This window comes from Dermacentor variabilis, chromosome 10 (genome assembly GCF_050947875.1).
Source record: "Dermacentor variabilis isolate Ectoservices chromosome 10, ASM5094787v1, whole genome shotgun sequence".
In the NCBI taxonomy this organism is placed as follows: Eukaryota; Metazoa; Arthropoda; class Arachnida; order Ixodida; family Ixodidae; genus Dermacentor; species Dermacentor variabilis.
In genome coordinates, this window is record NC_134577.1 from 113,375,394 (window position 1) to 113,401,161 (window position 25,768).

General features: G+C 43.1%; 1 protein-coding gene across 1 annotated transcript; it reads right to left on the minus strand.

Moving 5' to 3' along the window:
- Window positions 1-258: 258 nt before the first annotated feature.
- On the minus strand, window positions 259-24,227 carry LOC142560882 (cyanocobalamin reductase / alkylcobalamin dealkylase-like). The gene is made up of 4 exons (XM_075673294.1): window positions 23,959-24,227; window positions 23,423-23,617; window positions 12,558-12,716; window positions 259-3,305 (listed from the first exon to the last, which is right to left on the minus strand). Exons 1-4 carry the CDS (start codon window positions 24,031-24,033, stop codon window positions 2,979-2,981), a joined length of 756 nt encoding a protein of 251 aa, XP_075529409.1. The 5' UTR covers window positions 24,034-24,227; the 3' UTR covers window positions 259-2,978.
- Window positions 24,228-25,768: the final 1,541 nt, after the last annotated feature.

Sequence of the window (25,768 nt, forward strand, 5' to 3'; positions counted from 1 at the left end):
ACCTGTTCACCTACATTCATTTCCCTTCCTCTGTTCCTTTCTAGATTTCAATTTCAACCACAGCAGCTGATTTAATCTATGCTTTTCTTGGCTTCATTGTCTGCTGGACTTTTTTTGCGTGGTTAACAAGATTCAAGCCCCTCAGTTTCTCTTCTTCTCGTGCATATATATATATATATATATATATATATATATATATATATATATATATATATATATATATATATATATATATATATATATATATACACACACACATACACGCACCACATCATGAGAAGCCAACAAACAAAGACACCAGGGCCAACACAGGAGAAATTACTTGTACTTAATAACTGAATTAAAGAAATGATAAATTAATGGCAATGAGAGTGGATGAAAAAACAACTTGGTGCAGGTGGGGAACAATCCCACGTCTTCGCATTACGCTTGCAGTGCTCTAACTGAGCTACTGCGGCACCGTTTTCCCATCTGCTTTCTTGGGTATTTATGTTTTACTACTGGAACTAACATTAAAAGTGTTAGCCAGTGCCACCACTCTGACGTTTCGGCCGGAACGCCGGTAAAAGCATATGTCGTAACCTTCATCTTTTTTTCTTTTTTGAATGTTATATCTTCAGGTCTGGTGCGAAACCCTTCGTCTTGTATGTATGTATGTATGTATGTATGTATGTATGTATGTATGTATGTATGTATGTATGTATGTATGTACGTACGTATGTATGTATTTATGTATGTATGTATGTACGTATGTATGTATGTATTTATGTATGTATGTATGTACGTATGTATGTATGTAAGTCAAAGAATAGAAGTACATAGCAAAAATACCAAGATGTTACTGACATGTCTGCCGGCAGCTGGTTTTCGTTGGAGTGAAGGCTGGTCCCCGGCCAAAATGTCAGTAAAATCATGGTATTTTTCCTGCATGCTTATATTCTTTGACTTGTTTCACTGCCAGATCTTGGGATTCAACACTTCACCGACATACACATATATGAGCGTCTGTGACTGCACATGTGTGGGCCCCCCTTCCACTGAAGGGAGACTTTAAGCCCTGCTGTTAGGTGATATTTTCGTTGAGAACCCAATTTGCTTGTTTTTTAAAAAGTGCTGAACATTTCAGTTTCAAAGAAAGAGAAGACAAAGTTTACAAATATATAAGTCTGCACAAACACCAGACACTATCATCGTTCCGTAAATTGCATCTGTTAGCAGAGCATCTGAAGTGAACAAAGTTCAACAGCTTACACAAAAATTATTTTTTTGGTTGGAGCCACTTCAGTCATCACTAATACAATGTTTACGAGAATATTTATTGCCGAGTTAGAGCTGTAAACTTCATGTTTTCTTCTAAAGGTTCACTATAGTGCTCAATTTTGCGAAAAACTTATGGCTAAAATGAAATATCTGCTCCTGCAGTCTAGATATTGACCTTTTTTTTTTTTTGAAACGCAACAACCCTCTCTGACTTTGGTGCAGCCTATACTGAGCAATACAATTTACCTGTTCCTATGCATTCACATGGGAACTCCCAGAGTAAAGCACCATCTTACTGCAATTCGAGAGCTACTGTTCAGTATGCACATACACCTAGGTAAACATTTTACAGGGTTGCCTACTTGTAGAATTTTGTTGTGTACTAAACAGGTACGAGATTTCAATAGCCATGCATTCGTTATATACTGATGTAATTCAAAGAAACAAACAACATCACTGTCTCTGAGTGCCCCAAATTTTGCACTGATACCAGATGTACACAGTTTTCTTCCTTTCTTTTTTTCATATCATGCAAAGCAATTCAGCGAAATACAACCACTAGAACCTAAAAAAGGTTAAATCCATTTGTGGACTTATTATTAGCTCAATATCACAACTCATTGCCCTCATCACCGATATGATGGTGAAAATAAATATATATAAATAAGAGCAGCCATTACACCTGTGCGTTTACAAAAGACAACAGCTCTGCAACAATGCGGAAAAATTTAAGTGGCAGGCAAGTATTGGTACATGTGCCTGTCCACAAAACCACTTGGTGTTGGCCATGCCACAATGACGACCACATCAATATCCTGAAGATGACAATAAAATCATCACAAAGGCAACTTGACCTACAGAAGCATTAGCCTGAAGGTAATCGCTCATGCATGACTTGCTGGTGATGTGAATGCAGCGCAAAGGACAAAGATGCGCGAGAAAGTGCAATCGGTTGTTGGAAAGTGGCACAGAAAGCGAGAGTCGGGCCTTGGACCAAACATTTGGAAAAGCCTTCCATATTCAAGGAATGGTGCTGAATACCTGTACTACATACATGCAGTATGTATTACGTATGTATTACGTATGCAACACACACACATATATATATATTAGATTGTGAAGTTCAAAATCGAGAAAGTGTTCTTATAAAGCTTATCTTCAAACTCTCGCAACTCTTGTTTTAGGGTAGGCAGAGCAATAAAGTTGCTCTTAACGGCATTCCTTGAATCATTCAGAAGATGCCCTGTTTAGTGAAATCTGAGAAACTGATAATTTGCAAATATTTGCAGAAAAATTAAATAAACTTGCATAAAATTATATAACCACAAAAAGATAAAGAAAAATGACCCCATATTCAAATTAAGTACATGGCATTAAGAATATGTAGCCTAAGTTTTCAGCAGCATATCTCAAAGAGTAAAGATGTTAAAAAAATGTTTGGTCCAAGGCCTCACTTTTCCTGTAAGCACCTGTTTTACCACATATTCCTTCTCTCTTTTGACTTTTATGCCACAGCAATGTTTCCAGCGAGATAAACCAACTCACTCAGATCCCCCCCCCCCCTTTTTTTCGTGTCGCATATCCAAATTTTGCAAAATGCAATCGATTTCCTTGTTCTTTTCCAACGTGCAGCTTTCATTGTGGTGGCTTTTTTTTTTAAGCAGTTTTCCTGAGGAATGCGGGCGAGAATTTTCCCCTGCTAACAGCGGCGTCAGTCATCAACAGCACCCGTTGAGCTGCCCACAAGAGCTTGCCTCTTGCCTCCACTTCTCAATGAGCTGCCACCTCTGGCCAGGTAGCGTGTTGAAGTATTCCTGCTGCTTTGCAGAGTAGCGCTCCTCGACATTGATGATGTCACGATAGCGTCCATCACGCCACGAGAAGTTGAAGAGGCGCACAAGGTTTGTCCGCTGGTCGTCGGAACAAACAACGTCCACCGGCTGCCTCCGTTGGAGCTCGGGTGCGGTGACATTGCGGAAAATGAACACGGCCCGGAATGCAAACCACCCGCCGTACCGTGGGTGAATGCTGACCCCAAGGAGCCTCTGAAACAGGAATATCAAGCACAGGCACATTAGTGCTTTGCAACAAGGAGCAATCAATTTCACATGCATCAATTTTTCAATGCATCCTAGTTCCCCCACTTTGGTGTCGATATCTTTTTATATAAACTCACTGCGAGTGCCTTCCACAAGCGCATGTCTGAGAGATAAAAGTGAGAATGCGCACTCTTGTAGCCAACAATAAAACAAACTTTTACACCTAAAACAGATGTCTATGCAATCGGGCCATAGCTTATTCGAAATCAGATATGCTCAACCCCAACTACCAGCAGGACAAAAGAGGCTTCATTCAGTTAAGCCTTTCTTTTTCTTGTAGCGACCACAGTGTGGTCCGAGGCAGAACTGTGGCACATGAGCCCTTTAATGTGATTAGGTTGTTCTTTGTTAGTGCACTATATATAGCGCGAACTAATGGGTACAACTTGATCTCCTTTGTGACAGTCTGTTTTGCTTCCCCATCAGTGTTCCTCTTGTACCTGTTAGTTTGTGCCGTACATATCACAAGAGCAATTATTGCACACCGACCAGCCCGGATTCTTAGCCTACTTTCTTCAATACAGACTGTAAATAAAGGTGTCTTAAGCAGCACAGTATGTTGCTCGAATTGCTCGAATAACAATCACATTAATGCTGACAGTCATCACAAGATGGGTTCTGCTGGAATTTCTTTTTGCACCTGGACCCAAAGCAAACACGCTAATACCACAAGAACTTCTTTCTTTTGGGACAGCTCATCGCCAAGGATTCTTTGCATACATTCCATTATAACGAGAAGTGGATCCACAGGGCCTAATTTTTTGTTGATTACAACCAGATGAAAAAAAAAGAGACAATGAAGCCAAACAAAGCACAAGGGAAGTGAATTATGTTTATTTAAAACAAATAAAAAGTGCTGCTCAAATCTACATCCTAGCGATGGCTCTCTCCGAGTAACACAAACCAATCTTGACGGCTGTGCTTTTAATCATGGCATGCGCTGAAAGCTATTGCAGGAGCCGGAAACATGTGGCTGCCATTTCTTAGAGGGTCCCTTACCAGGCCCCATAGCAAATTTGGTTATATGCCGGAAGTTGGTACATGTCCCCTAGGGAGCATTTTGCCACAAAAATTTTTCAGATCGGCTCATTAATAGTCGAGATAGAAATATTTCAGTACCACGAACCCATGATTTCAGGAGGAAAGCTCCACTGCCCAGCAAGGCACTCTCTCCACTCGCATTGTCTAGCCTTCGCAAGCGAAATACTTTCCGTACGTTTTCCCATACCGGACCTCGAGGATCGCGTGACACATACATCCCAGCTTCTGCCTTCATTTTTTTTCTCCTCACTTTTTTTTTGGTGGCCCTGCGCATTTCCGCTGATGGCGTCGCGCACGAGCTGTTCCGATTGTCTGGTTTCGCACAGCGCATGATTTTGCGTACTGTGCACAAGGACGCATGACTAGCGGTATAATTGAGTGCTACACAAATACTGAGGCAGAACAAGCGGATCGCAGAGCATGGTCACGCGCTGGAACATAGCAGAAAATGGCACAGTTTTGGTACCTGTGTACGTGACTGCACGACCGCGGGAACAAGCAGACGAAGCGGAAGTACATTTCTCTTGCTTCGGTGCGAAGTAAAAGAAAAAACACGCAGACATTCCCTTTGTGCGTTTTATTATTTCTCTAAACTTCAATTCGTCAATTCAAGCAACAGATCACACAAATAACAGATGCTGCCTTGAATAATTCTCTAAGTCACATGTCACCACGAGCGATGTCACACTGCGGACACAAGTACGTAGGCACAGGGACACGAGTATGTCACCGTCTGGCTTGGAGTGCGGTCGCCATGAGGGAAAGGGAAAACGGTGTTCAGATTGAAATTTCAGACTTTTCCGCGGTGCGTAGCGATGTAATTCTTTGCAAACACGATTGTTAGCGCGCATTGTATGCTTTGCACTTTTCGGCTCAAAATGGCCAGACCTGATGAGGCCCTCTAGAGGGGTCCTGAACCAGCTCTCATGCTTGGTGAAAAAGAACTGCCCAAAGATAACATAAACTGCAGTCACCATTTCAGCCAAATTTTGCACTTGTGTGAAAAATACTTTTAACAATAATTAATGAAAGCTTAAATGAAGGGGATCTACCCTAATGACTGGAAAGTGGCCAAAGAAATCCCAGTCAACAAAAAGGAGACAAGCTTAACGTGTAATACTACAGACCTATATCTCTGTTCCATACCTTTTGTAAGGTAATGGAACACTTCGTTTTAAGCACATAAGTACCTTTTTAGAAAACAATTACTTCTCTAGTTAGAGCCAGCTTAGATTCAGGCGGGGCTTTTCGACCAAAATGCAGTTAATTCACATGACTAAAGAAATACTGGCAATTCTGGACCGAGGTGAGCAGGAATACATGCGTTTTTCAGATTTTGGTAAAGCCTTCGATAAGGTTTCATAAAAAAAAAAATATGATAGTTAAAAGGTATCCTATGCAACAAACAAATTTTGCATTGGCTTGATTTGTACTTAACACATCGAAGACAGTTGGTCAACATAGACCAACATCGCGTTCCACTCTTGAAGGCGAAGCTTAAGCGTCCTCCAATTTATTTGATCTGGGCTTCTCAACAGCTCCTCCCATGTCTGTTGTGAGGGAGCTGGCAGGAGTGCCCTGGGAGGGGGTAAACCCTCGCACCCCAAGAATGTGATTTTGGATAGCTAATGTTTTATTTGTACAGTTTTGACACATTGGGTTCCATTGCCCGTTGACAATTACGGCCTGCCAATGTGGGCTGGGGAAAGAATTAGTTTGGATTGGACACAGGATCGAGGCTTGTGTTCGCTAAAGGCTTGCGTTTGGAGGCGGACAGATTCGCCTTTTGTGCTTGCAGTAGTTTGTTATTTCGCTGGTGCCTCATCCATGGGATCTGAATCTGAGGGGCACACCTCCCGGTTGATTAGACCTCGGGCTACCCAGTGCACCTCCTCATTCCCTTGATTCCCCAAATGGGCAGGGACCCATACAAGTTCAATAGTATTTTCATTTCTGGAGTCCTGTAAGACTCGCAGCACGCAGATGCCTATGCTGCCTCTCGAAAAGTTGACGACTGCCCCTTTGGAGTCGCTTATGACAGTCTGCACAGAGGGATTTGTGATCGCCAAAGCAATGGAAGTCTCTTCCGCTTCTACGGTGGACAGTGTATTTCCGGTCGCGGTGTTGAGGATACTTGCCTCTCTGGCCACGATGCTCACCATGTAACTTTGGTGATTTTGCTTTGCTGCATCAACATACGCGGTGTGCTGGTTGCTTTGGTACCTTTCTTGAAAGGCCTTGGCTCTGGCAGACCGCCTCTTGTTGTGTCTCCCAGGAAGCATGTTCTTGGGCAACGGTTTTATAACCAAACGGCAACCAAACAGTGTTTGACCGCACCGAGTAGTGCGGTTCGTCCTGCTGAATTCATAACAGGATTCAGCCCGAGTTTACTCAGAATGACCTTGCCAGTTGCAGTGCTGGAGAGTCACTCATGTTGTACTGTTTCATGGGCCTGCATGAGTTTGTCTATGGTATTGTATATACCTAGCTCAAGTAATCGTTCAGTGCTCGCATATCTCGGGAAACCAAGGGGTGCTTATGAGCTGTGCGAATGACACTGTTAACCTCTTCCTTGTCAGAAAGCCGCAGTATGGGAAGGAGTACACGATGCGACTGACCAAGAAAGCCTGCGTCAGACGACAGAGATCAGCCTCCTTCATAGCACGGTGTCGTGTGGCTACTCGTCTGAGCAGGCCACACATTTGGCGAGCTGTCATCTGTAATCGGACAATTGGCTCACAATTATGGGTGTTATGCTGAATTAGCATGCCCAGGACTCTTATGGTCAGTACGGGCGGAACTGGGCCGTCTTCCATACTGACTCGTGTAGGCGAGGTGGTGTCCCTTTCGGTGGCAGGTTTGGTCGATTTATCTCAGATGACGAGAAGCTCGGATTTTGTCGGGGAGCACACGAGACCATTTTGTCGCATAAAATTTTGTACTGTGTCCACAGCCACTTGTAATGCTTCCGTGATTTCTCCATCGGAACATCTATTGGTCCAGATGGTGATATTGACATGTGGACTTTTTTTTACAAGTGAGCGCTTTTCCCTGTCTAACAAATGTTATCACTCAGCACGGGACACACCCGCATGTATCGGAAGTTTCTGGAATGTTATCGATGGTTCCATCCACTGTCTGGGACCGAACCTTGTGTAATCCTATTGCATGTATGCGCGATGCGAATTGTGTAGAACTTTCTGGAAGACACGCGGGCACCAGCGATTATTCTGGAACGGTCGATGGCTCGTGTATAAAAGCAGACACACTTGACTGGTTGACTGTGTTCGCCGCTATCGTTGTGCTTTAAGTGTAGCCTGTTTTTGTGGGCACAAGTTCGCCCAATAAAAGTTAGTTTCGTCTTTCACAGTATTGCTACTGTGTTCTTTATCGTCACTACCACGTGACAATATCATCAGCATAGATGGAGTGCTTGACATGTGGGATCCTTTCCAGTAATGGGGGCAGGTTTTGCATGGTCACATTGAAAAGGAAGAGGGAAGGACCGCACCATGAGGGGTACCCCTTGTACCTAATTGAATTTATCTGCTCTTAATGTCCCCAAAATGTTTTTTCACGCTGCGATCCTAGAGCAAGTTTGTAATACAGATATAAGTGCGGTTCCCGACATTCATTTGGGCTAGATGTGCAAGTAATAATGTGTGTGACACATGTTAAACGCTTTACTCATGTCTCGCCCTAGAATTGTAAGGGTGGCTCTTAGAGTGCCCGGGTGTAGGATATCTTGTTGAATTTGCCACATAAGGTCTTCAGTGGACAGATTTGGTCTGAAGCCAATCACCATATGGGGCAGTAGCCCATTGCTTTCAGTGTACTCGTTTAGCCTGTTAAGAATGAAATGTTCCATAACGTTTCCCAGACAAGAGGTTAAGGAGATGGGGCGAAAATTCTCCAGCTCCCGCCTCTTGCCTGGTTTGGGTATGGAAATCACACTTACATGTTTGCAGCTGGTGGGTATAGTTCCCTCTTTCCAGTGGATGTTGAAAAAGTTGGTGATTTCGGTAACCGATTGATCGTCTAGGTTTCATAGCATTTTATTGGTTATGCGGTCTTTGCGAACTGCCGCTTTAATTTTGATTTGTTTAGGACAGCACATACTTCAGATTTCATAATTTCGCTATCTAGTTCCCCATTTTCCTTTCCGGTATAAGCCACGGCAGCCTGTCGGCTTAAGAAATCCAGAATAAATGCTGAGGCAAGATCGCCACAAGCATCTTGCCGGGTACTTCCCACTGGCTTGCATGGAAAACCTTGTTCGTGTGCCTTGCATGCTTTGCGCGAAGCTTGTCGACATCCTTCTCCAAGGCATCCAGGTGCTCCAAGTAGTGCAGCTGAAGGTTCCTCACGAAAACGAAGCCCCAGAGGGACAGAATCATTTGCTGGGCCTCCTGTGTGGACAATGTTGAGGCAGCCTGCCCTACCGCATCATCGCTGCCGTCATCGCCATATCGCTTAGAAGCACTTTGTTTTCAAACCTATAGCCTTGCGCTTTCTATTCATTGGCAACGTTGTGCATTGCAGATGATCAGCGGGCGGATCAGCTATCTTCCGTTTCAGCGGCTAGTCAAAAGAGGCTGAGAAACCGCGTAGCCAGGAGCAATTTTGACGGAACCAACAAAGACGAACGCGAGTGATTAAGCTGTTTGCAGAACTACGCTGAATGAGGAGGCCGCGAGCAACATGCAAGCAATCTGCAAGCAGTGCAGTTTGCACGGTCTATTTGTGTTTCATTGGGTGGGACAGCATAGAGATATGGGCGCAGCCCGTTCGCGTTCGGAGGGATGGAAGGGCACCGGGAGAGAGGTGCGCGGAGAAGGCTGGAAATTTAGTGCGCGACAGCTGTTGGAGCAGCGGCCCATCGTGCAGCGGCTCGAATTTTTCTTTTCTTTTTTTTTTTCAAGGATTTCGCTTTTTAATACCTTTTGGCTCGGATGCTCAGCAGCCAGACTTCATCGTTATAACCAATAATGCGGCATTGGGGCATTATAGTAAGTGGGTTATTTCACCATGGAAAAGATACAAAAGTTGACAGTGCAGCAGCTTCTCACTGCTATAATGGATATATTGTTAAAACCAGTATCGTTATAAGTGGGTTCGACTGTAGTATTCTGCACAGGATTACTTCTCCTGAAGTTCAAGAAAATAGGAGTGTAGATGTGTCTCCGGCACGCGCTTTGATAATTCTACAAAAGACATGTCGCATTCAGTGGTCTGCTATTCCCAAGGTGGGGGCAGGCGAGTGGAAGCCATTAGGGCATTCTCTGGAAGTAGGACGCTTGTATCTTCTGCCAATGCTTCCAAACCAAGGCTCAGTGGAGCCCTAATAGCTGGGCGGTTATGAAACAGCCTGACAATGGACATGCCATGAAACGTTGAGTGACATCGAAGCTCCCCATCTCCACATCCACTTCAGAACATAGAAAAAAACTTCAATATGTCCTTTGGAGATGTAGACACCATTCATAAGGGTTGACATACAGGCTCTCTATGAGACTACTCATGAAAGAGCCTGTAGCAAGGTGTATACCCAAGTGGTGAACAGGATCTAGCATCTTCAAAGCATTAGGCGCAGCAGCGTTATAGACTATGGCTCCGTAGTCGAGGCGGGACCATATAAGGCTTTTGTAGAACCTCAAAAAGGCATCTCCAGTCACTTCTCCAATATGTCCGGTACATGAGCATCAGTAAATTCATTGTCTTTAGGCACTTACGTCTCAGATGCCTGACGTGAGGAACAAAAGTTAGTTTGGAGTCTAAGAATATAGCTAACCTAAAGATTTATGTTTGTGGCTGACAGATAGCCTGCTGTCCATTAAGGTCAATAGCGGGGTCAGGCATTATACTTCTCTTGTTCGAGAAGAGAATGTACATGCTTTTTTGAGGGTTTAATTTAAATCCATTCTGGTCAGCCCACTTAGTTTGTTTAAGCCAAGTTGTACATGTTGCTGAGAGATAGAAATATTACATGATTTAAAACCTATTTGTACGTCCCCCCCGTACACAGAATAAGACATTGTGCATGGTATGACACTACATGGCGCATTCATTTTTACAATGAATACAATACAGCTGAGCACATCACCTTGTGGTACGCCTATTTCCTCTGTAAATAGATAAGACGCTTCCAACCCTAACAAGAAACCTGCGATCAGAGAGATAGTTTTGAATCACACTCAAAACGTTGCCCAGGACTACCATTAAAGCCAGATCACGGAGAATTCCAAAAGGCCAAGTTGTGTCATATGCCGTCTCCATATCTAAAAATACTGATAATAAAAACTGTTTGTGTACAAAGGCATCGTGGATTCGCCTTGATGCAGACAAGGTGGTTTGTTGTGGACCTACCCTTCCTTAAACTGCACTGCAAGGGGTCTAGTAATTTGTCGATTTCAGGATAACAGATCAGGAGCCGGTTTACCATTTTCTCAAACAGTTGCCATAGGCAGCTTGTCAGGGCTATAGGCCTATAACTGCTGGTCAAATACGGGTCCTTGCCCTCTTTGAGAATAGGTATTACAAGTGCTTCCTTCCAGTCGGATGATACATAGATGGCAGAGAATATGGCATTAAAAAATTATAGGAGTATTTTATGTGCTTTGGGGTATAAGTGTTCGATCATATTGTAAACTATATTATCTTTTATAGGGGCTGATTTATTACTACAATTTAGTGCAGCCTGAAATTCCACTGTGTTAAATGGACAGTTGTAAGTACCTTTCTACTTCCTTTCTGATGCAGAGGCAGTCACTCCGCTTGTCACTGATATCTTAGGAATGTATCTGAGTAATGAGATGAACTAGAAATGCACTCAAGAGTGTCTCCTTCTATAGTTAATGATGGTAGAGGACGAGTTTCCCTGCTTTTTTATTTTGTTTACCGTGTTCCAGGCTTATCTTTCATCTGTATCATCTGTATAAGAATTTATGCTAGAGATGTATTTTTGCTACCTTTCCCTTTTGGCACGGCTTTTTGGCTACCTTCCGGCTTTATTTCCTTGAAGCTGATCAAGTTCTTGGAAGTTGGGGAATCGCGAAGGTGACTCCAGGCCTCATTTTGATTTCTGCGAGCTTCCTCACACTCCTCATTCTACCAAGGAACACATCATTTGGAGGGCGATTCATTTGTTTCTGGGATAGATATTGACACCGTATCAACAGTAAAGCCTGTAAAATATGACACTGCATCATCGATGGGAAGAGTGGAGACGTCTTCCCAGGTCAGGTGTGTGAGTTCTTTATACCACTTCCAGTCGGCTGACTCGAATTTTCAATGAGGGAGAGTACTCATCACCTTTTGTTAATTTAATGACAAATGGGAAATGGCCACTCCCATAGGGATTCTTGATAGTTCCATTCTACATACTGTACTAGATGCAATGCTTAAATCTATAGATGAGACTGTTCTTTTGCCATGCTGTAAAAAACTACATTTTGATCTTGCCATCCCTCGAGTAGCTCACTTTCAATAAGATCAAGTAGGTCATCTTGAGAGATGACACTGTGAACAGTGTTTAAGGATCTGTGTGGGCCCACTGAAACAGGAATGTCTCCAACAGCAATGACTTTGGACAATCTGTTGCACTGAATGTTGTCACAAACTTCACGAAGGTCGCCACTTCCCATCTTAGATACTTTGTAGCCTGGGCCGATTGATTCTGTCAAAGATTTTGCCACAACAAAAGGAGATATTGTACAAACTCTCTTGTTTTTCTGCTGATTGTGAATAACATGGTACTTTGGAAAAGTTTCTTTCGGCTGCATGAAGAAATTAAAGGTTTCATCGGTGCACCCCCTCTTGAGGGAGCGGTCAGGAAGTGGAGGGAAATTGTATGTCACAAATAATATTACTATATTTGGCAGGGATGGCTGTCACATACCTGGAGCCCAACCAGGGAATGACACTGGACGGAAACTATTCAGTTATGTGATCGCCAATGGTACATCCCCACTACAACCAAATACATATACCCAAGGCTGGATATAATGCACAAGTTTCAGACCTTGGGGTGCAGAACAACAAAAACACTGATTTCTTCCCAGTTTTCCTGTTTAAAAGTAACATCAGATTTTTACTCCCTGAATTTAAAAACGACAACAAAACCCAGAAATGAAGGATGGCGTCGTCACGAAATGTCACCTTTTTTGGTGGTAGTTCCTCGTCAAACTGCATGCCCCTACAGCCGTAGTAGTGGACAGCACCAGCAACATGACCGGCAGTCTGCATGATGACCTTTGGTCGCCGGTTGAGGTGCAGTTCAAAGTCTTGAATCACCTCCACCACATCACCAGGAAAAGCCTGCGGTTAGAGCCAAATGAATACTTACAACAACAACAATAAAAAAAACAACAAATTCATTCATCACACGTTAAAGTTAGGGTTGTGCAAATATTCAAAATTTTAAATACGAATAAATAGTTCACGCTATTCGATTCATATTCAATTCGAGAGTTCACTATTCAAAGTTACCGAATATGCGTTTTGTTCAAACATTCAGATACAGGAAGAGTTTTTGAATGTGCAGGAGATAAGACTGATTGATGCAAGTGGAGAGCCTTCTGAATGATTCTGCTGCAGGAGAATCGGGGTTGTCGTGCAGATACACAACTTTGTGAGCGAATGCATGAAAGAAATAATTTACGCACAATAGTTTTCAGTTGTTAAACATTCATCCTATGAATTTTCTCTCCAGATTTAGGCAAATCTATTTGGGCAATGTCACTATGCTTGCATGTCTTTAAAATGATGTGTGGTTACTGTATGGTAACGTGCTTTGCTTCTTCAACGTGCAGTACAGTTCTAGGTGCGTATACTGACATACTTTTTGTTTGTTGAATTACTGTGACTGTCATAGTGCCCCAGATAGCGTCACACTTAGTTGTTCTCATTAACAAGTTTTTCAAATGAGCTAAGTTGCAGTTGATAACGTTGAATATATTAAATTTATCATAAATGTATAAAAAATGTCAAGCACGCTACACAGGAGCTTTCATGTTTTAGTTTGTTTAGAAGTGATCAAATATTCTACATTCCATTCAATATTTGAAGCATGTTTTTCTAGAATATTCGTATTTAACTGAATTAGAAAATTTTGCTACTCCCACAGCCCTAGTTAAAATACATGATGCTGTAGGACAGCAAAGAAAGCAGTCAGATGAACAGCTTGACAAAGGTACTGGACTGTGCACTGGCAACATCCCAGTGCTCAAAGATGGCAAAGATTTACACACTCACATGCACACGCACACGCACACACACACACGTGCGCGCGTGATCAAGTTGCTTCCACAAACAGTGGTTCAATTCACATGTGCAACAATCTACGTAAACATTTAAAAGGAAAAAAGATAACATCCTTACAAATCACTCAATGACAAGACAACAATGAAACCCCAAGCTTCAGTTAGGATGTGCACACATAAATGTGCAGCTCACTGAAAATGCATCTGGGCTCAGTGTCATTAACACTTGGCATGTGACATGATCGACCCATTCACCCTACAACGAGGTTCCAGGAAAGCATCAAAAGGCCTGTCTATCCCTGGTTCACACTATTGCCAACTCGTCCCCAGCACTTTTAAGAAAGAAATAGGTAGGAGAATCATTCTACTCAATTTACTTGGACAGATTACCAATTTTACCTGGACAAATTACCATACGAGTGGTGACCAGAAAAAATTCAGTGGCGATGTAGAGGTAAAGCAAGAGAAATGCATTAGCATTATGCGGCAGCTTTACGAGGTCCCATATCCATGACTTAAACCGCATTCATCACATTGCAAAATGTCGTTCAGAAGCTCACCTGACACTTGTCCTGTCTCTTCGAGGAGTGAAGTGCAACTAACGGTCGCTAGGGGAGCATATGGGTCGCGTAAAAAAGGAACCACTTCCATCGACGGCGTCTAAGAAGATGTCGAGCTCGGCTCAATAAAGTTGTTTCTCTCTCTCTCTCTCTATATATATATATATATATATAGTCACATCGTAGTGACCGTCAAGAACACAGCAGCAAAACTGTGAATGACGTAACTAACTTTTATTGGGCGAACTTGTGCCCACAAAACAGGTGACACTCGAAGCATAACAATAGCGGTGAACACAGCCAGCGATCATCAAAATCTGATCACCAGGTCAAGCACTGATCAGATCACTTTCATACAGCTCACATCGAAGGTTCCAGTGTTATCACTGGTGCCCACCTGGTTTCGAGAAACTACTACACAATTTGTGTCGCATGTGCAATCTGATTACACAAGGTTCAGCGACAACATACACAATAGACAGAATCAACGATAACATTCCTGTAAGTTCTAAATCATGCAGACACAACTTGCGCTGAGCGATAACATTAGTTGTTAGGTGAAATGCAGTCCCTGCGAAAAGGATAAGTAAGTGCCTATGTCAATACATACACACATACATTTAGTTGTGCCTCTCATCTTTCTAAATACACTTGGCCCATTGAAAAATCCAGTCACCACAAACAAGCACACACACAAACATGCACACACACTCACTCCCTTCTAAGCTCTCCCATCTCCTCTCTATGTCTACCACGTGACCGGCTCCCCCCCCACACACACACACTTTTTTCCAGTTTTCCACTCCTAATGCTAATGCATAAGTACCATCAGAGCACATGTCTATCACCATTTGCCATGTGTGTTTAGCATTGTAGTCGCTCACAGAGATAATGAATTATCTTTGAGAGCATGACAAGCACAGCCAACCAGCTTCTTGTCCCGGTCCTCACATTTTGTCCCATCTACATTAGCCCAACTTCTTGCTTAGCCCAACTTCTTGCATTAGCCCAACAAGAAGCTTCACTGCAGAAACGGACAAAATTGTTTTTTTTTGTATCCGCTGCAGACAATTCGATGAGATTTGCTGCATTGAAAGGAGAAAAAGACAAAATCTACCAACTGCACATCAATTCTTTTTTCTTTCTTTACAGATTCTTCAAAATTCAATTAAAAGAAAGAATAATTTCAAGAATTGAACTTTACAACTCGATAATAAAATTTATATCCCAATTCTCAAAGTTGTCTTCTGCCTTGCAATAGCTATTAAATAAGCCTTTGCAAATCTCTCTCATACATTGCAACTATTTCCCTTAAGCTGTCAACTCAAGTCAAAATTCTCCACTTCAGATGCTCTAACAGATGCAGCTAACAAAGCACCTTTATCTTTTTGGCATAGAGTTAGGGATTTGTAAGTGTGATAGCGTGAGTGCAACACATGCCTGACTTTCACTTTCATCATCTGTACATATCATCATCCATTGTACATCTTCCTCAACTATGTCAACTGCTGCATCATCTTCGTGGTGAGAGCTTGATCTTTGTGGTGGCAGCACATGCTGGGCTGGAATAAAATGGTTTCTTACAAGTGGTGGAAGGTGCTTTTCATTCCCCAAGAACTCTCGCACATACTCACTGGAGCTCCGCTCAGGTCGCCTTGGTCACCGAGTGCTTCGCCTACAGGACTACGATTTCAATGTCACCTACAGGACCGCTACTCTATCTCGCTACCCTCTGGTGAACCATGATGACTCACCACCGTGTCTTCATACTAGCATACATCCCAAGTCCTCTTCATCGGCTTTACCCATTGCAATGCTCGATTGGCTAAGACCCGACATCCCATCTGTCCTTGTGTTCCATCAACATGTCGACCCATACTGCCGAACTATTCTCAAATGCATGGAAGATTTTTTTTCATCTCCGAACACCCAACTTCATTGACAACTTAATCAATTCAAGCTGCCCCCCCCCCCCCCACAGTGGGGCTTTACATTGCTCTATATTTATCACATTGATGGCAACAAATGAAATTATGAAACATTTTTAATATTCACTTTGGGGCCAAGCGTGTGTCGTTACGTTGTAGAGGGGATTCAGAAACAACCAATCCAATTTTTAGTCGTAATGTACATGCTGAGTGTTGATTTTTTTCGGTGCTTAAAAAAAGCTCACAAAATATGAAATAAAACCATGTGACTGCACTCATGCGCTATCGTATTGCAGCACTCTCAACCGTGCTTCGAGCCCATCAATTATCAGGGACGACGGCACTTCCTTTCTGTGTGCTACCGTAAAAGATGACAACGCACCGTGAAGCCGATGCCTAGAGCCATGGTCGCTCACTTCACCATGGTTCGTGCACACGGTTCTGTCACTCGGTTGTTTCTGAACCCCTATACAACGTAACAAAATGCACTTGGCCATAAAGTGAATATTAAAAATTGTTCAGAATTGATTTTAGATAATCAACTAATTAAGTTGAATATAGAATATACTCTAAGGAGTGACACATGATGGCAAACCATGTGTCATTATTTATTTATTTATTCACATTACTTTAAAAGCGTAAGTTGAGTAAGGGGGGCAACCGTAATTACATGACAAAAATAGCAAAGTGCAACATTGTTATACAATATTAATACGCAACAAATTAAGGTTATCATGGAATGTTTCACGATTGGAGATGAATGCAATGTGATCCGGGAGACTGTTCCAATGAGATGAATGCAATGTGATCCGGGAGACTGTTCCAATGTGCAATAGCTCTTGGTACTGGTGATAAGTTAAATGCCTGCGTTTGACCAAGAACAGACATGAAACTAAGTGTGTTGTGAATGCAACGAGATGTGCGCACAGGAGCATGAAGTGGTAAACAGCAAAAGTTATTACTATAGAGGTACCTGAGAAACAGACATAAAAAAAGCAATTATGCGGCGATCTTCTAATGACTGAAATGCAAGGTCTTCTTTTATTCGGGTAATGCTCGAATGATAGTCGTAGTTGCCAGAGATGAATCTGGCTGCCCTATTCAGAACGGCTTCCAACATACGGATTAGATAATCTTGATATGGTGACCATGTGGATGAAGCGTATTCTAGTTGTGGGTGAACGTAAGTAAGATATGCTAGCTTTGAACATTAGAAGGTGCATTACGCCAGTTTCTACGCAGGTAGCCGAGAGATTGAGAAGCTTTGGATGAGACAGTTGCTATATGCGTTGTCCAGGATAAGTCCGATGAAAGATAAACGCCAAGATATTTGTACGATGGAGCAGCAGAAACTACGGTATTATTAATCGAATAGTGGAACACTGAGTTAGTGCACTTTAGACTAAATGAGATTAACTTGCATTTGGAGGCATTAAGGGGCATCACCATGACGACCATTACTTTACTGACCATTAGTTTCATTCAGCTGCAGATAACCACTTTTTTTTTAATTCTTGGTTCAAGTTACGAGAAACAACCTGTACATGAAGATTATGTATTAGACTGGGAAAGCTTAGAAGCGACGATCAATGGCGAATTTCTCAACAACCTTCGGTTTGCAGATGACGTCCTGCTCAGTAGCACTGGGCTTAAATTGCAACAACTGATTGAGGATCTTGAAAGAGAAACTAACAGTGGGGTTGAAGATTATTATGTGGAAGACAAAGGTTACGCTCAATAGCCTGGCAAGGAAACAAGAATTCATGATCACCAGTCAGCCTCTAGAGTCTATGCAGGAGTGTTTATTTAGGCCAATTGTTCACACAAAGACTGATCATGAGAAGGAAATTTACAGAAGAATAAAAATAGGTTGGAGTGCACATGGCAGGCATTAACAAATCCTGACTGGAATCTCCCCACTGTCATCGAAAGGAAAAGTGTACAATCATTGCATTTTACTTGTGCTAGCATATGGGGCAGAAACTTGGAGGTTGACAAAGAAGCTCAAGAACAAGTTAAGGACCATACAAAGACCAATGGAATGAAAAATTTTACGTGTAACATAAAGAAACAGGAAGAGAGCGGTGTGGATAAGAGAGCAAACAGGGATAGCCAATATTCTAATTGACATTAAGAGAAAGAAATGGAGTTGGGCAGGCCATTTCAAGAATGTGTAGGGTAGATAACCGGTGGAATGGGTGCCAAGAGAAGGGAAGCGCAGTTGAGGATGGCAGAAAATTAGGTGGAGTGACGAAATTAGGAAATTTGCAAGCGCATGTTGGAATGAACTAGTGCAAGGCAGGGGTAATTGAAGATCGCTGGGAGAGGCCTTTGTCACGCCAGCGGACATAAAAGTAGGCTAATGATGATAATATGAACATTAATTCAGGCATGTGCAATGACATTTGCAAGACTGTGTGTGTGTGTGTGCGTGTGTGTGTACTGTGGCGTATGGCATATTCTTGTGATGTCCACTGCAGATAGCATTGCACTTGTTCTAGCTTACGAAATTAGATTACGAGATTAGAAAAACCAGTAGTTTTTTAAGTCACAACTTGTGAATTACTCGCGGGATCTCGTTTTTGAGTGCTTTTGCATTGACATGGTTTTCGTATTCCGAGAATGTTCGTCTTTTTATTGCACGTCAGAGCAGAGGAGTAGCCGGCGCCTTGCAGAGGCGCAAGGATCTCCTTACATAGATTTAAAATATAAAAGGGGAGAGTATGGCTGTACCATGCCACGAACTTCCCAACAGGTGGGTGTCCTAAGTATCCTAGAACTCCCGTAGTTGCCAAGCACCCGGCAGGAAGCGTGCTTGTACCTTCTTTACCAGCAGGCACCCGGTGGCACCATTTGCCTGCCTGAAAGGGATGCTCGACTATTTCCCCAAAACTGTGATGAGAGAAGGGGAACTCGGAGACCACGAATCTCTACAGGGCCCCCGTTCGAGACAAAAACCCACATAAACAACCGAGCACCTGGCACCTGGGGTGATGGTGGGAGAGTGTGAGGAAGACGGCAGCTAGATAAACGAACGGCGCTACCTTGAAAGTTGTCTAAGGGGGACATGCGACAGGTGCTAGCTGGTTAGTTGTCAAGGAACTGTGGCAACAATGGAACATTTGTTTTTCAGCCACAAGATGACAGCACAGTAGAAAAGAGCAGCATTAAAATAGTTCCTTTTCTTTTATTGTAAAGCTACTTTTTGTGCAATGACATTTGCCAAGCTAATGGCAGCTTAGCAGGCTTTGCAATCGGTGTATGAAAAGGTAAAGTTATCATCCACCCAACAGCATGAAGCTACACAGGAAACACACACCCTTTTCTTTGGTAGCTTTGTGCTAGTCGGGTGAATGACAATTTTTCCCTTTCCTGAACTTTCCTCCATTTTACGGGGTTCCGCAGAACTGATATGCCATAGCCAGAGTATAAGTGCACAGTTTATGTGATTTATAAGCTGGGAAATGTAAACACAAATGTTGCAATGGATCAGTGTGCAACAGACAAGCACCAGTGTCCAGATTTCACACCTGATTTCAATGATGACTTACAGCAGCTGCCACCTTGCAGGCAAAAAATTAGTGTCATCTTGAAGTCACTTGATGAATAATTTCTGCGCAGATCGTAAACCTCACACCAACCCACCAGCTTGACTGCCAGTCTTGTAATTAAAAAGGGAAGTAACTAAATGAACAGCTTCATTGTAAGATCAGCTGCACAATACCTTGGAACAAAGTGAGGCTATCGTTTTATGGAGGCTTTAGCACCTGTATCTTTCCACTTATTTTTGTTTTGGTTGCACGCAAGACATCTTATAATAACCATGCATTTCAGTTTATTACTGCTTTTCATCCATAGTAGACAACGCTACAGAAATTACACAACTAGTGTGATCAGAGAAGTATCTCTCCACGCACAGTGCAGTTGTTTTTGATCTGCAAATGCTTTCATCGGAATAACTACTTCGTATATTGCAACTATAACTTGTGAACGTAAGATTAGGCCAAATCACATATTATTTATACACTTTTGCGATTCTTGCATGCGGTGTACCGTATTTTGGTCACAAGCGCAAGCAATGCATTGTGGCCACTGGTCACAGAAAAGCGTCCTACCACTTTTTCGGTAGTTACCGTGGTATATTGGTTCAGGCCTACGATGCCTTTCCTGTAGTAATTGTCATATTTTCCAACATAAAAGCATGAGACGATGTTACATTGAATTCTACGGTACATACCTATGTCTTTCTTTCATATGTGATCCAATGTTATTTGGTTGCATACATAATTAATTTATTTATTAATGGATTTTATTGGTGCCAGGGCCATGGTAATGGGTTGTCAATGGTGCATGAACTGTGAATGCGACAAGGCTGTAAAAGCGCCTTAAAAGTGTTGGCGGCTGTGGAGTGCCTAAAAGATGTATTTATTTAAACTAGGAATATGGGGATATGATGAAGTACAATGTAATCATACACCATTCTGGCTCACGAATACAGTCCTTCTAGTCTTTGTGCATTGCCCGCTATGTATGAAAATGACTACAGGAAGCAGATACAGATGTGTGCATTCAATCCAGAAGCAACTTTCCCCATAACAGTCCAGGATCAATTGTGTCGACAACATATGGAAAAAGAATGAGGCCATGTGATGTTCAAACATAACGAAGCCTACTTTCCTGGCAAACAAAAAGAGAGAATGGTGGCCAATGCCATGATGTACTTTTATATTGTATGTCTGAAATTTGTACCACGCTCTTTGAATGTGCAGCGAGCCTCAAAGTGCGACAAGAATCACAATATTCACAGCTTTAGACAACACAAATGCAGTTGGCAAAGATCAGTAAGCACAAGTATAACAGAAATGAGCATTGTAAATATTGAGACAATGTTGTTACTTCTTTTAGACATCTCATGCATGGGCCTAGACATATATATACATTTTTAATAACCCAAGTGCCCATGGGGCATCACCTAGGGGGAAGAAAGGATAAAATGGCTGGAGTAATAGCAAAATATGCCATAAATACAATGAAAATGAAATAACATGATACAAACTAGCATGTATTATACAATGTACAATGGCAGTAGACAACAGTTAGCACATACCTAAATCATATAATACAGAGAACTAAAAAAGAAATGAAAAAAGGAACACAGACTATAAAGCAATTTATACAAGCAAGGAAAACAGAAAAAGCCATAGGCAAAGCAGCAGCTGGCTGTGTTGCAGTCTGGGCATTATGAGAAGCAATGCACTAAGCGCATTCTCAAATGAATTAATGTTGACTCTACGAAGACAATGCCTTGAGGATGCTCATTCCATTCATCCACATGTAACGCAAATGAACGGAAGGTCTTGGAAAATATTACACATACCCTACAGGGACAAATAATGGGAAACCTGAAAGAAGTTTAGACTGATGAAGTAGTTTTTGAAAACTCCCTTTTCGTCAATTATCTGGTAATAGGTTGATTATCAGAAGAGCTAATGAAGGCCAAACATTCATTTCTAGATTTCGTGTCGAAAACTCAGAATCGGTATGTTAGTGTTATGTCACGGATTTCAACATGTTTTATGTATTTAGGCAGTTGTTGACCAGTATTACCTCTCGAGATTACTGATTTCAGTCTTTGGCTCCTATAGATTGCAATGCAGTTCACCTTAACAATGAAAAATTGACTGGGGCTGAGTAAATACCGTTAAAATGCATGTCATCATGGTGAGTTGGCATGTGCACGAATTTCAACCCGGCGTCGCCATCTGCATTTTGCTTTTCACATCTTTTCTGGCTTACCAAGCCTCAACTCACAGTAAGAGTGGCTTTTTTAGCATTGCAGAAGAGTAATTTAATAATAGAGCTCTCAACTCATGATGCTTTAAGAGTACATTTTCCAATGCCACATTGGACATATATATTAAAAGGACTTTCACAGAGCCTACGCATACTTGGCATAATTAAAAGCGCAAAGAATAAGCACACTGTGAAAGGAAAGGAGTGGACAAGGGACAACCGCTGCCGTCAACTCTTTATTCCATAGTGTCACCTTGAATTGTACATACATGATTTGCACTTGCGCAGATGCGTTAATGTAAACAGAAAAAAGATAGGTTTGACTATGTGATACACACCTCAAAGAAACAAAGAAACAGAAGGCTCACGATGCAGCCCTCCTCCCTCTTTTCTTACGTGAAATATTTTCAGTAGCAAGCGAGTTTGCTCACTAACTTTTGAGGGCAATTTTCACTTCCCAAAACAATGCCAGACCACCACAAGAGTTTATGTGCTCTGCCAAGTATGTGCGTTCATTATTTCTTTTGTTCAAGGCAAAACAGCTCCCCTGTGGCCACTCCTTTTCTTTCGTAGTGTGTGTGTTTTTCGCACTCTTTAATGATGTCTAATTGATATAGATACGTCATGAGCACTAAGCTGCAGCGAACCATTCAGAAGCTTTTAGGAACAAGTGGCCTTGGAGCCGATATGCTCCGACGTGTTTCACACGATGAGATGCACAAAATGGGATGGTGCTGCGAGTTATATGGCTGTCTCACGGTTGACTTCCGGATCGCGATCAAACCCGATCCGGACCACATTTCTCGGTCATGATTGGCTCCTCTGTGCAAGCTGTGCGAGGGGGCCAATTGCAATGGAGAATTTTGGTCTGGATCAGGCTTGATCGCAATGAAAAGTGCGCGTGTGACACTGGTGTTACACAATGTTAGTGGCAAGAAAACGATAGTCGACGATATGGAAATCGGCACCCATATCCTGGAACCAATTCACAGAAGCCTCCTTATGTTTGATAATTGCAAACAATATTTTACTCTCGTGACGGCAGAAGTGCTTTCATTTGAAGAGTTTGTACTTGCTGGAGCTTAGCACACAGGACACCAACACTGACCATTCTACACACACTATTCACGTGTCATAGCACACGTGATGCAGAGAAAAGAGCATCAAGTTCACTCTACAAGCTGCCCAAACTGGCCGGCTGTAAATCGGTTAAGCCCTTCTTTACCTAAGTAACCCTCATCTCTGCATTTAGGCAGACGTGTCATCCTCTGGAGAATAAACACTATTTATTCATGTTATGCGACTAAATTGTGCCAATTTACGCTGCAGCGCGCCCAACCACGGCGCGCGAGTTTCAGAAACAATTACGCACGAGGCGGCGCTATTTGTGTCGAATTTTGCAGAGAACTCTCATGGAACATGAAAACGATGCCTTGTTCCAGGCGGCGGCTGAGCACATGCAAGCGCCAACAGCTGCTCACCTGCTTGACTCTGGCGAAGCATGCACTCATGCACTGATCGTACGGGTCCTTCAGCGAAGAGTTCCGGTTGTCCAGGATGAAAGGCAAGAACGCCTTCTCAAACGTCGACGGTGTACTGATCGCCACGAAACACACGGTGTCCGGGTGGTGCGGGAACTTGAACACGTCCGGCACGCACTCGTTGTACCACGAAATCTGGAAGCACCGGCGACACGTACAGGTGAATGACTACCGCGAGCTCCAACTCGGCATATCTCTAGCCCACATGTAATCTTACGGAGACGGAAAGAAAGCTGCACGTTATCAGGAGTCGTCAAAACACGACGTGGCCTTGAACCGCTCCATACTGTGTAGTACAGGCGACTGACTTATTTCCTCCAAGAGCTGTAATTCAGAGCAGGCGCTTGCTGTTGCTGGTTGAAGGTTGGCCTGCCGTGCTAATAATCGGCTAATAATCGTTTTTTTTCTATCTTTTTCGTACTGCGCGAGTTACCCGGCTTTGACCTCGCTCAAACTGTTACTGAATATCGCCTTACCTTGAAAGGGTACGTTTCGATGCCCACGGGTGACAGAAGCTGCTCCAGTACAGCAGCTATGCTGTCGATCTGCATCGCAACAGGAGCTCTGCGATGCCCCGTTATTAAACGCGCTGGTGCTTCGCAGCGTTCTCGCAAGGATGCCGGTCAATGGAGAAATGCGCTTCAATAAACCGCCGCGCCACATGCGCACACCTCACACGACGACACGCGAGACACGCGCTGCGGATATGCCGGGTGCATAAAATACGGTACGGCCTCCGAGATTGAGCACTAGTACTATGCGCAATCTCGGAGGAAATACATAGCAAAAGGAGCTTAGAAATGTACTCACTAGATGGCCGTACTAACGCAACTTCTTTCTTGCCTAAATCTTACCACCAATCTTACCACCATTGCTACACAGAGCTCTCGTTATGCAACTTCGTAATAGATTGTTTTCTCACTACACGGCTTTAAAATGTCACTATAGTGCCACATGGTGTCGCCACGCTTTCTAACGAGGCGAATGGGTTGTAAATACTAGCGCAACTATATCTTAAACCGCTTAATTTATGAAATCAAGAGTTTGACGAAACCTCGTCTGGTCAGGATTGCTCATAGTCAGCGTAGAATAAAGAATAGTCAAGGCCTGGTAAAACGGACGCCGACCAAAAACATTAAAAGAAGGAAAATAAACATTTACGCTGAACTTATTTTGAAAGGGTCTTCGTGCACACTGGGAGAAGTAACCACACAACACCCGAGCGCCCCTTCCAACCTCAACGAGAAGGCCCACCGAGCCGCGCCAGAACTAGCCCACCGCGGCCCGGGCAGTGACGGCCCAACACCCCGCAACCCCCAGGGAAGTGGGGAGGACATGCGCGGTGGCGATGGAGAACACGGAGGAGGCGACGACGACGATTGAAGTAGCAATACAAGACGATTGGTTATGTACCACGACATAGTGACACACTATTCAAAACAAAGAGAAGCATACAGTGATATCCACTTGACGTTGTGCTTGTGTTGTGAGACGTCCTTGTCGAACGCAACATATAAGCCAAAGAAGGAAGAAGCCACAGCCCCGAAAAATAGGTGGCGGATAATATATGAAAAAAAAAAAAATGGGAGAAGAAAGAGGAGAGCGTGCGCTGCGGGGCTGGGAAGCGCAGATCAGCCGCAGGGAGAACGCGGCCGTTTCGCCAGGGCTCTGACGGTTCGATTAATCCACGGCCAGGCTTCCAATTGTGATCTTGTCTCGTATCCGAAAGGGGATTGGCCACACTAACTGCTTGTAGTACTTGTTTTCTTCCATAGGTGCGCTTTCTTTTTTCTTTTTTTCAGGGAACGTGAATGCGCGCGGTTTCCTGTCCTGGCCAGGGCTCGCCCTGCAGCTTTGCCTGCACACTGGTGTCGGTGCCCCTGGAGTGTTTTTTTTTTTTTCGCAATGGTGTCAACACCTTGCCCGTGGCGATCGTTCCCACAGATGGTGGATTCATTCGGTTGACCGCATCAGAAATTTTCCAGGAGGAGCTGCGCAATAACCGAACATCAATTGTCAAACCAATTGTGAAATCCCATTTTTATTTCTCTTCATTACCGAAATGAGCCGACACCGCAAGTTGCAGCCTTGAAGTACTTAGGGATAACTTATGATGGTAAGATAAACTGGCAGCAACAAATCGAATCAAATGCTAGAAAAGCGGAACATATCGTTGCGCGGGTTCAGACTAATGAAAACACAGGGATGCGTAGAGCTGCGTTGCTTATGATTTATAAACTTTGCGTACGCCCCATTCTCGAATTTGCATGGCTGTGTCCTTTTTCT

Bases quoted from the DNA above. Each gene is read 5' to 3' on its own strand.
- LOC142560882 (XM_075673294.1), bottom strand. From the start codon at position 24,033: ATGCAGATCGACAGCATAGCTGCTGTACTGGAGCAGCTTCTGTCACCC. The intron at 23,618-23,958 runs GTAAGGCGATAT...CGGTGCTTCCAG, and splicing joins TCGAAACGTACCCTTTCAAG to ATTTCGTGGTACAACGAGTG. The intron at 3,306-12,557 runs GTGACATTTCGT...TTCCTGTTTCAG, and splicing joins AGGAACTACCACCAAAAAAG to AGGCTCCTTGGGGTCAGCAT.